Here is a 12063-nt window from a genome sequence, read left to right as displayed (position 1 = left end):
ATAAACTCTCAGGGACCATATCACGTCTTATTAAAACTGTTGGGAAGCTTTGCTCACATAGAGCAATATTTGCCATGTACAATCATTTACTGCCTCTCTTTTTGTTTTGAGGAAGATTAGCCCTGAGCTAACATCTGCTGCCAATCCTCCTCCTTTTTGCTGATGAAAACTGGCCCTGAGCTAACATCCAAGCCCATCTTCCTCTACTTTATATGCGGGACATCTACCAAGGCATGGCTTAGACAAGCAGGGTGTATGTCCACAGCCAGGATCCGAACCGGTGAGCCCAGGGTCGCTGAAGCGGAACCTGTGAACTTAACCGCTGCACCACCTGGCCAGCCCCAATGTCTCTCTCTTTTTGAAGTACTGAGCAAATAAAGTTGCATCCGAATCCAATAGAGCAAAACTGTTGGCAGGGTATGATAAACGTCAGATTTTAAAATAGTAGATTTTGATTAAAACTTACTTTAACCAGATTTATTCAGCAGCGGTTTTGTATGTGTGAACACAATTAAAGACAATAATATTATGAGGTACATTCTAGAGTTTGGTGCCCCAATTTTATCTCTGTATCACTTTACTACTTTAGAGAAAATTCATAAAACCTTTACAATTAATATTAAAATAAAGACTTTAAGTCACAGAACACATTAATCTTGAAAAAAGATTGAGAAAAGAGCTGTTAAAGGTTAGGAGTAGAATGGGAAACATTTTCAGCTGATTTTAGAAAAACAAATAAACAATATCATGATGCTTTTTATTTAATGACATGAGCAAGACTGCTTTACAACCACCCCCACTTCAAATTCCTTTTTTTCAACAGAAAGAAAATAAAAAATAAAACTAAAAGTGATCAGAATCAAAAAAAATTTTTTCTAACTAGTTCCTCCACTTTTCTTCATATGAAAAACACTAGCATGTAAAACCTTTTGATAAGAGGAAAATGAAAATGATATTTTCCTAAAGCTGGTGGACTAAAATTCTTTTGTATTGAAGGTAGAAAGAAAGAAAAGACTCGATATTTGAATCAAATATTAAATTTCCTAGAGCAAGCTCATTGCTTCATGATTCAAAAGCAAGAAAGAGAAGCACAGGGAACATGCAAAGAATACACAATTGAATAATCTAAAATAAAATGCACCCTCTCCATCTGAAAAACTCACCACACACAATTCTAATAACAACAAAATGCAATTCAAAGTCACATTTGAAACTATGAATAAAAATGCAAAATATGTACTGCCTTCAAAGAAATAATATAGAATGTTTTCTACTGACTGCGTTCAAAGTTGGTCAACATAGGCCTGAATGGAAAATGTGAAACTGCAAATTGAAATTTTTAAAGGAAACTAAAAGACACGTGTAACAAACACTTTTAAAGTTGAATATTTAAAACATGAAGAGCCTTTGTCCTATAGAATTTTGCCCTCAATTTTGATAACTTATAGCACCTTAAGGGACAAATCTAGAAAGAAAACCTTACTTGAGTAATAAGTGTATGAGAATATTAAAAAATTCAACTCAAAAAACATTTAATAAGCAATATATGTTAGGTCCAACAACTCCAATCAATGAGCGTTAAAAAGTAAAAGGTTCTCTCAATAAGTAACTTCAGCATAAAATAGCAGTTCTCACAGGTAAGGCAATATTCTGAAAGATAAACATAATACTGATTCAAAATAGGCTAAATCTAAATCTGATAGTTTACACAAAAAGAAACTTCCTAGGAATGTCTAAGAAGCAAATTCACTTTGCTCTTATTTGATAACATTTTTTAAACAAATATGCTTGAAAAATTTGCACAAATTAATGCATTTTCCTTTACTATAATTTCTCAGTTTGCCTCAATAAATCCATCTTATCAACTGGACCTTTCAGCTCTGAAAAAACCTAACGTAGCAATGTTCATAAGAGTACTACAGCCATGTCTGAAAACGTCTTATTAAATTTTAATGGTAGAGACAAGCCACTATCTTACTTTGATAATAGTCTTACTTTCCATTATGAAAGAGATGAGCATTCTTTGGCCAATATAATTCTTAGGCTCAACATATTTTTGGTTTCTTCACTTTCTTTTTTCATTTAGCAAAGAAGCTAGAAGAGTGAAACACCCCCATTACTTTAATAAAATCAATATAATAAATTGTAGCTAGACAAATTCTGTTACAAAAAGCTATGCAGTAGTCTCTAGGCCCTACACAGGAGATGTCCATTTCATATTATTTCAGTAACCCTTTTTTTTTTTCAAACAAGGAAATACTTTCATTTAAATGCTCATGTTGAAAAAGGGTTGGGTTTTTTGTTTGTAATGCATTCTTCCTAAGTAATGCAATTGATATAAAGCGCTAATTCCCACAGATATAACTATATATAACTACACTCTCTAATAAAGAAGCACAAGTTGATAAGCTTTCAGTTTCTACCAATGTGAGATAAAACACGTAATTTTCCCGATTGCATGAGATAAAAATTTTCACCCTCACTTGCTCAATCTGCACTTGCTACATAAGTACAATACACAGTGTATTACAGGTATATACTAGTAAGATCTTTACATATGTCAGTTTATATCTATTAAAGTTTACCTCAAGTATATATGGTCGCTTGGATTTTTCAGATTTACTTTTCTTACACAAAATGAAACGTTTCAACATAATACTATAATTAAATGTCAACAATGAAATATTTAACTTCAGGTAGAAGCACAATAAGTGAAAAAATTACACTTGGCTGTTATTTTAAAAAATGTTGAACTAAACAAGAATCTATTGTGGAGGAGGGGTGGCTATTATAAAATTTTCTACTTGAGCAATTCATCCTCCAAAGGCAGGCTGTCATATGCTACAAAAGACAAAAAGGGTTTTCTCTAATAAACACCTTTCTCTTAAAACATAATTGAAGTGTCCCTTAAAATGGTTCCAGGATAAAAGCCACTAGGCAATCATAACGATTAACGAGAAAGGTTTTTAAGAGAGACGTGGTTCAAATTCCTGGTCATACCACTTATAGAAAACTTGTGACCTTTGGCAAGTTTCTTACTCCCTTTTAGCCACAATTTCTTCATCTGCAAAATTGGTCATTGTGCTAAATAAGAGATAGCAAAAAAGGTATTATTAGTACTCAGCCTGGCACTTAGTGAGGGTTCAATAAGGTAATTACAATCATCATTGTCAAGACATACGGGGGTGGGGGTTCATTAGTGCAAAACTGCAAAAACTACTATAGTCCTTGCTTTAAAACTCTTTTCTTGCTTGGTAGTATAACTATTGTTACTTTTCTGCTGTTCCCTTTCAGTGTACAGGACTCTACAGAAGAAGGAAAAAAGCAAGAGGGGGTTAAAAACCGAATTATTCAGGTAGCAAGAACCTGAACTCAGGCTAAACTGTGTGTGATGCAGAATCTGTCAGGGGACCATCATCCTATCTTGCAAACATCTTACCGATTCCCCAGCCGAGCTGAGGCGGAGTGAGGAGGATACTTCCAGGCACATGCTTTTAAAACAAAATCACTTCAGGCAAAAGAAAACTCTAGCACCCAAGACAGGCCTAAAGATGCTGAGTTCCTAAATGTTTGTTGAATGAATCAAGAAAGCCGTACATTTCAGACCGAAACTAACTTTTGAGGAAAACCGAGTTATTGAACAAAATTCTCATTTTCTTTTCTGACCTGGAGTTCCTTTCCTCACCAAGCGCTCAATCTTTACACCTTTATCTTCACTTATTTAAAAAGTCGAATGAGATAGGTATTATTATCCCTAAATTAACGAAAAAGGAGTGAGCTTTAAAAACGGTTAGGTAAACTGCCTAAAGTCATCCGGCTTGTAAGATAGAGGCAGCCGGGATTCGAACTCACACCACTAGGACTCCGAAGTCCAAGCTGTTTCCGCTACACCAAAGCTTGCGCCTGCACTTGGCTCGCTACACCGTCCGGTAGAGAGAACATTTATTATTAAGCCATTTTTTTTTTCCTTCTTCTCTCTTGTCAACCCTTCCATTTCACACCACCTCCCAGGCTGGGCTATAAACTCGATCCCACAACAGGCAAGGTGCACTCAGTCTACGAGCCGAAGTACAGGCCCGAAGAACAGAAATCTGTTGTATTTTCTACGCCGAACGGAGGTCTGGCGCCACCACCACAAGCGACAGCACAGGCTGGGGTCCAGCGAGCCTGCAGACCGCGCCCAGGTCTCAAGTTTTGGTCAAGGCCCACGTTCCGGCCCGGAGAGGGGAGCAGAGAAGGTTAGCCTTTCCCGCACCGTCGCCACGGCGGGAGCTCGGAGGACAAGGTGGGAGTCGCAGGAAGAGCGCAAACGATAACCCTAGAGCCCCTCTGCGGCCCGTTAAACGCACTTACTTGAGCGAAGTAATTCCAAGACAGAAGGCCGGCACCGGCAACGGGAAGGACTCCTCCGTCCTCCAGCCGCGGGCGCTGACGCTGACGACATCGGGGCCGCGCCGGCAGGAGCGAAGGCCCGGCGCCAAGCCACGAGCCCCGCGCACGGAGCGCGCGCTCACGGCGGGGGCGGGGCCGCACGGCGGCGCCGCCTTTACGCGTCACGGGCGGGGCGCTGCTGCTGGGCCCTGGCGTTTGAACATGTCGCGCTTGAAGGGAGTGGCGGACCGGGATTCCCGAACGGGTTTCAGAGCTGAGAGGAGAGACTGCGGTGCCTCGGTTCCCCAGGGGCTGTTAAAGGCGGCGAGGAAGAGTGGCCAGTTAAACTTGTCCGGGCGGAACCTCAGCGAAGGTAAGATGCCCAGGATCGGCCCGATTGAGTGTCCTGTCACAAAGCAGCCTCCCTTTGGCCGGACTTTGGCCCCTTTGCCCCCGGCTCCCAGCCGGGATTCTCGCGCTCCTGTTCAGGCAGTCGTCATACTGCCAGTGGCTCGCTTAGCCCGGTTCAGATCCTGCTTTCACTCCAGGAATCTCTGGCGAAGGGACCCTGCTTGGAATATGGCCAAAATTGAAACGGGGCGCTGTCTGGGATTCCCACATCATGTGGGTTAAACAACGTAATGTGTGACTAAATTAGTTATCACGTGATGGGCAAGAACTTTGTTTCTTTAGCCCTCATCTTCCTCTTCTTAGTTTGATCTCTTAGGGCTAACACTGTGGATTGATCTGTTCCTTTGTGAACTTAGAGTGAATGCCACTCTTGCCTGCCAACACTCTTCTGGATGCAACTGGGCAGAGGCCTAAATAAAAAAGAATAATCACCGTATTTCCTAAATTGAGGATCAAGATAGATGCAATACAAAGTGAATTTGGGGCCATCCTGAAAAACCTAGTAAAGATCAACAAGCACAAATCTGGACGCCATGAATGAATCATAGCCAGATGCTCTTCTGATTGTCTGCCCTGTAAAGGAGGGAGTAGAAAGTGGGGAGAGAGAATATAGCATTCCTCCTGTAATGTTTTCCTCTACTTATATTCAGGTTTTTGGCTATCTGGGGTTAAACCTTCCATTTTCCTTCTCCTTATTGCTTTTTTATTGTGCCACAAACAGATTAGACCAAGCAAAGGAACACTTGCTTGAATGAGTGAAAGGATACATGACATAAAATCTCTGCTCTACTTGCAAACACTTTTAATCCACAGGAACGTAGATATTTTAAAACTACAGATGTGCGTAGACACTTACTTGTCCCAAAGCCTGAAACAGACTCTGCTCAGAGGTCACACCTCAGAGAGGCCCCTTACTAACTACCTTATCTAAATACCATTGTTAACACTGTTCTCTTGCCTGTTTAATTTTTTAATAGCATCCGTCACTATGAGAATTTATATTATGTATTTGTTTTTTGTCTTCTCTGTCCTCATGAGGTCAAGGAGCTTTGTTTTGTTCATTGTTGTGTCCCTAGCACCCAAAATAGTGCTTGGTACATAGTAGATTCTTGTTAAACATTTGTGGGAGGAATACGTAAATGAATGAATATTCCTAAATACTAAGTGATGTTTTGGACTGTACTTATTGATTGGACCCAGATGATTTAGTCTGTTGAAGTTTTGGAGAGCAAATGAATTTTGACTCTTAGCTCCATGATGATATGGATCTGGGCTGTTTAGGTTGTTATTGTATAAACAGAGTGTGACACAATACCTGGCACATACGAGGTACTCAATAAATGATGTTGAATGTGTGAATACAGTATTTCATAGGAGAGAAAAGACATAAATGGAAGAGGCACATGGTATGTGTAGCTTATGTATCAGAAAGGAATCTTTGTAACATAGAAAGTATTTCTCTATCTAGCTGTAGCCTTCAATTTCATCTCTTGTCACTTAACCTTTGACACCCAAACCGCTGTAATTCTCAACTATTTATAGTCCCTTCTGGGGCCATGCTCCTTATCTCCATATCTTTGCTCATGTAATTTGAGATGCTTAATCTCACTGTGCCTTCTCATCTATAATGTGGTAGTAATAATAGGACTTACTAAGGTTTAAATGAGATAATACACGTTAAGTGCCTGGCACATGAAAAATACATAGTAAAAATTGGCTATGGCTGTTATCATTGCAATAGCCTCCTAAGTGGTTTCCTGGATTTCTTGTTTTAAATCTCACCCTCTAAATCAGTGTCATTACCAAGAGTTATCTTTCCAAAACACAGATCCATTATGTCATTCATAACATTTAATGACTCCCATAGCCTGCAAGATTCAGTATAAAGTTTTTAGTACAACATACAAAAGACTTTTGAAATCTTGCCCCTAAGTACCTACAATGAGGGCTCCCATCTCTTTTCAGAATCCAATACTTTACCAATAACAACAATACCAAAAAACATCTTTTCTCCAAAGAACCATACATTAAGTCTTTTTAGAACAGTTTTAGCTTTCCAGGAAATAGAACAGATAGTACAGAGAGCTGCCATATACACCCTTTCCCCAGCCTATAGTTTCCCCTTTTATTAACATGTTGCATTAATATAGTACATTTGTTAGAAGTGATGAAACAATATTGATACATTATTATTAATTAAAGTCCATAGTGTACATTACTATTCACTCTTAGTGTTGTACAGTTCTATGAGTATTGACAAATGCGTAGTGTCATGTAGTCACCATTACAGTCTCATATAGAATAGTTTCACTGCCCTAAAAATCCCCGGAGCTCTACCTATTCATTCCTTAGCCTGCTTCCCCTGAAGCCCTGGCAGCCACTGATCTTTTTCCTCTTTCTGTGGTTTTGCCTTTTCCAAAGTCATATAATTGGAATCATATAGTATGTAGCTTTTCCAAACTGGCTTTTTCCACTAAGCCATATGCATTTAAGGTTCCTCCGTGTCTTTTTGTGGCTTGATAGCTAATTTCTTTTTATCACTGAATAATATTCTATGGTATGGATGTACCATTTTGTTTATGCATTCACTTTTTGAAGGACATCTTGGTTACTTCCAGTCTTTGGCTATTATGAATAAAGCTGCTATTTGTGTTCAGGTTTTTGTGTGGATGTACGTTTTCAACTTATTTGTGTATAAATCTAGGAGCACCATTGCTGGATCACATGGTGGGACTATGCTTAGCTTTGTAGGAAGTTGCTAGACTGTCTTCCAAGGTGGATGTACCATTTTGCATTCCCACCTGCAATGAAAGTTCCCCTTGCTCCACATCCTTGCCACCATTTGATATTATCAGGTTTTTGGAGTTTAGCCCTTCTAATAGGTATGTAGTAGTATTGCATTGTTGTTTTAATTTGCTGTTCCCTAATGACATATGATGTGGAACATCTTTTTATATGCTCCTTTGCCATCTGTATATCTTCTTTGGTGAGGTGCCTGTTCAGATCTTTTGCCCATTTTTTAATTGAGTTCTTTCTTTTCTTACTGTTGAGCACGTTTATCCTTTATTCATCTTTTTTATGCCATATGTCTCTGCTTAATAACTGATGGTTCAATGAGTAAGTGCCACATAGAAGTAAGCCAGTGGCCTGTTGGTTATGGTTCTTAAAATCTCTGTTATATGGGGGCCAGCCCAGTGGCAGAGTGGCTAAGTTCACACACTCTGCTTTGGCAGCCCAAGGTTCCCTGGCCTAGATCCCAGGCTCTGACATATGCACCACTTGTCAAGCCATGCTGTGGCAGCAGCCCATATACAAAGTAGAGGAGGATGGGCACAGATGTCGGCTCAGGGCTAATCTGCCTCAAAAACAACAACAACAACAAAAAAACCTGTGTTATATGAAGTATAGATAAAAGCTACAGAAGTTTGTGGGTTTTTTTGATATAATGAAGGTAATTGCAGAAAACGATTGTCATTCTCTTTTCTGGTAAACTTTTACTAACTTGTTTCTTGTACTGGTCTACACATTGTTATACTTTTATACTGATTTTTTTAAAAAGTCCTCTCATTATCTTTATTATTATCCCCAAATATTATTACCTAAAATTATGAATTACATTCAAAAAGTATTATCAAACATGGCTTCTTTCAGATTACTGTCGATATGTGAGAGATGTTTTATATGAAAGGTGTGAGATGAATATGAGTGTTTGTATGCTATGGGGAGTTACCGATACTTACTTAAGCAGCATTTGTTATACACCCACTGTCTATGTTTCTTCCAGATATTGTGCTCGGTACTGAGGAAGCGAAATGACACTTCAAACAATTCATAGTCACATAAGCATTTTAACATAAGCTTTATTCAAATTTGTTTATTAAGAATTGCACCTGTTAAACAAATAATACCTTTTTATATTATACTGTGTCTTTCTTTCCCTCCTTCGTATTTATACAATCATATAAATGTATTTGTAAAGTACAGTCATGTCCATTATTTCTACATTGGAGAAATAGAACCTAGCCTTTAATTTTGATGTATATAATAAAAAGCAGTTAAAATTCTGTTGATTCTTGTTCTTAGATGGTGGCCTCCTTAAATCAGTTCTTCTTAATGGAAACACTTAAGAGCAGTGATATTTTTATGAAATTAGTGAGATTTTATTAACTTGATAGGGTTGTTAACTAGTGCAGAATAACTTTTACCTGTAACTGAAATTTGGGTACTCTTGAGGGTTTTTGGATGCCCCTTCTTCTTATTTATTTATTTATTTATTTATTATTATTTTGCTGGGGAAGGTTCACTCTAAGCTGACATCTGTTGCCAGTCTTCCTCTTTTTTTTTTTTTTAATGTGAGCTGCCACCACAGCATGGCCACTGACAGACAAGTAGTGTGGTTCCCTGCCTGGGAACTGAACCTGGGCCACTGAAGTGGACTGCGCTGGACTTTAGCCACTAGGCCTTCAGGGCTGGCCCAATACCCCTTCTTTTTATAGGCCATAGTTCTTTTGTGAACATACCATTTATTATTTTCTTCTTTATAAAAGCCTTATGTCTACTATAGAAAAAATAGAATCTATAGAAAGTACAGAAAGTGAAAATAACCATCCAGAGTTAATCACCATTGATATTTTGTAGATTTCCCTTCTATAGTTCTTTGTGTGAATATGTATGCATAATTTTTCTGTTTTTTATTTTTAGAATTGTACTGAGTCAGACTTCTATTTGTACATTTTTCACCGTCACTTGAAAAATCTGATTATTTTTAATGGCTTTGTAATATTCCATCTTATGACCACTATAATTTACTTAAACATCCAAATATTGTTGGCAGTTTAAAGTCACCATTGTTAGTGTCAGTTCTATAACTTACTTAGAAAGGTATGCCCAACCAAAATAACTTAATAACCAACTTCAAAGAAGAATATTAGAAATATTCTGGAAATTTTAAGTGGCAGCTCTTTTTATGAGCAGCAACATGAGAAAATGTCGTCATTTGGTTCAATATAGATATTGCAGCTTTTTCATTGGACCAGATAAAATGAAGATGGAGTTGAAAGGAGGATTGATTGTTGCCTTGTGGTTGCATGACTGGCAGAACAGTAGTGTAGGGATGTTTTTGGGTGATTCATCAAAAACTGAATGAAGGAGAAAAGGTGCCGGAGTTTGGAACAAAAGAATGCTGTAAATTCTAAAGGAAATCACACTGTTGAACTGACAGGAAAATTGGTAAGTGGATAATTTATTAAATACGCCCGTTAAATTAGTTTGGAAGCCATGTTATCCGAAATGGAAATGTGGGTGTAAGCCTTGAAGAGAGCAGTTTGGCTAGTTTCTATTTGTGGAATTGAGTACATAAGTCTGGGGCACCTGGGCCTCAAGATGTCGTGCCATCTGTTTTAGGGTAATGAGAATTTACGTTATTCAGTATGCACGGTTTGTTATAACAGGATAAAAAGTGTAACATAAACCATATATTTACCAAGGTTTAAATCACCATGCTCAAATCTGTATTCACCATGTTCTGTTTTACTGTTTAGCTTGACTCTGTATTTTGACTACTTGTTGTCTTAATGGAATTTACTGTGATATTCTAAACAGCTAACAAGAATTAACCAAAGTATTTAGATTTTAATAGCAAATAATTCCAGAAAGAAACTATGCCTCCAGGTGAGTAGATCATCAAAACAAGCTAATTCTTAAACAATTCTTAGAACTGAGAGCAAGAGGAAAGTGCTTTAATGTATACATAATGGCAGAATCTTGAGGTGAACATGTAATTTTTAATATACTGAAATCCAGGGAAGTCTGCTTGTTCGGATTATAAAACAATGAACCAGATAGTTAATTGGAAATCCCATTCCTCTTTCTTGATCTGTTAAAATAGTTCTAAACTATAGTGTCTCACTCTCTTGAAATGTGTATCTCAAGTTATTACCAATGCTAAAGTTTGTTTAATAAAGTAGTACAAATTTAAACTTATCTCTAAATCAATGTCATGTTTGTTCACTCGCATTCTGATATGTTTTTTTCAGTAGGAGAGGAAAGTTGGTATTGCTAACAAGTGAATGGCATCTGTCATAGATATTGTCCCAGGAAAAATACAGACTAGGAAGAATGAAATCAGAGTTTCAGTGAAGCTTTTCTTCACTACAAAACTGAACGTATTCTCAAGTTAAAGTAATAAATTCAAAAATCTTTTCTCTTAAAGTGATTGGTAAAAATGTTTCCTTCTTCATATGTTAAACATTGTTTCATTCTTTTTTGCAGTATCCTCCCAGACTTCAGGGGAGAACAGCTCTCTGCAGGCATTCTAACATAACAAAGATATATCCCTCGGAATCAACCTCAAGCTGCAACTGAGTTAATGCCTTCCATATAGCTTTGTAATTTTACTCTGGAGTGTATATGTATATGTTTTGTTTCTTATTAAACTTTAAAGATAGTATGAAAGTGGCACCGCAATATTGTGATTTGTCAATATGGGATTCTTTCTTTAATGAGGCCATTGGTGGCCATGAATAAACTACTGTAGAGAAAATTGGAAAGTTTATCAGTGAGCTTTCCCTGATCCTTTACATAGTGCTTGATTTATTGGTTTCTTCTTTTAAATTGCTCATAATTGGGTAGACAGTTTAGTGAACAACATTCGTAAGATAAGCTGTTATCAAAATATTACCCTGCACCTAGCAAAAGCATTTTTGTAACTACTCTTGTTAGGTCTTAGCATTTAAGTGACAATGGGGCCCTCTTACTAAATCAACAAGGAAATTGGGACCAGAGATGTTAAGTAACTGGCCAGTCTGAACTTTCCAGTCCAGTCTTTGTGTAGACATGTTATCATTTCTGTTGAGTTACATATCTGAGCGTGAAATGGCTGGACATACAGTAATAAGTGTGTATGTAACTTTCTAAGAGTTCACTAAACTGTTTGTCACTGGTAACGTGAGAGTCAATTGCTCCACATCATTACCAACACTTTGTATTGTCAAGTCTTTTTAACATTAGCCCTTCTTATGGTTGTGTTGTAGTATCTCCTCATGGTTTTATTTACATTTCCTTGATGACTAATGATGTTGAACGTCTTTTCAACTGCTCGTTAACCATCTGTATATCTTTTGCCAAGTGTTCAGATTTTTTCTCTATTTTTTAATTGGGCTGTTTGTCTTACTGAGTTATAAAACCTTTTATATTTTGGGGATACAAGTCCTTCTCAGGTTGTCTATCTATACTGGTACCTATCTAATATAGTCTCCCAGTCTGAGGCTTGCCTTATTTTCT

The 12063-nt window shown here is 37.6% G+C and overlaps 2 protein-coding genes across 4 annotated transcripts in view; one reads left to right on the top strand and one right to left on the bottom strand.

Moving 5' to 3' along the window:
* SRSF11 (serine and arginine rich splicing factor 11) overlaps positions 1–4480 on the bottom strand; it is a 43598-nt gene extending 39118 nt beyond the window's left edge. The window contains exon 1 of one of the 2 annotated variants that reach the window (XM_046645276.1): positions 4354–4480. The gene's annotated coding sequence lies outside the window, so the exon portion shown is untranslated. The remainder of the gene's footprint in view (positions 1–4353) is intronic. The other variant, XM_046645278.1, reaches the window with a different exon arrangement.
* A 68-nt stretch (positions 4481–4548) lies between these two features.
* The window catches only part of LRRC40 (leucine rich repeat containing 40), a 49101-nt gene continuing 41586 nt past the window's right edge, over positions 4549–12063 (top strand). Inside the window, exon 1 of one of the 2 annotated variants that reach the window (XM_046645273.1) lies at positions 4549–4744. In XM_046645273.1, the coding sequence (XP_046501229.1) occupies positions 4594–4744 (151 nt within the window). In that variant the 5' untranslated portion in view covers positions 4549–4593. The remainder of the gene's footprint in view (positions 4745–12063) is intronic. The other variant, XM_046645274.1, reaches the window with a different exon arrangement.

This window comes from Equus quagga, chromosome 18 (genome assembly GCF_021613505.1).
Source record: "Equus quagga isolate Etosha38 chromosome 18, UCLA_HA_Equagga_1.0, whole genome shotgun sequence".
Taxonomy (NCBI): domain Eukaryota; kingdom Metazoa; phylum Chordata; class Mammalia; order Perissodactyla; family Equidae; genus Equus; species Equus quagga.
The sequence above is the reverse complement of the archived record's forward strand: the minus strand, read 5'-3'. Positions and strand labels throughout refer to the sequence as shown.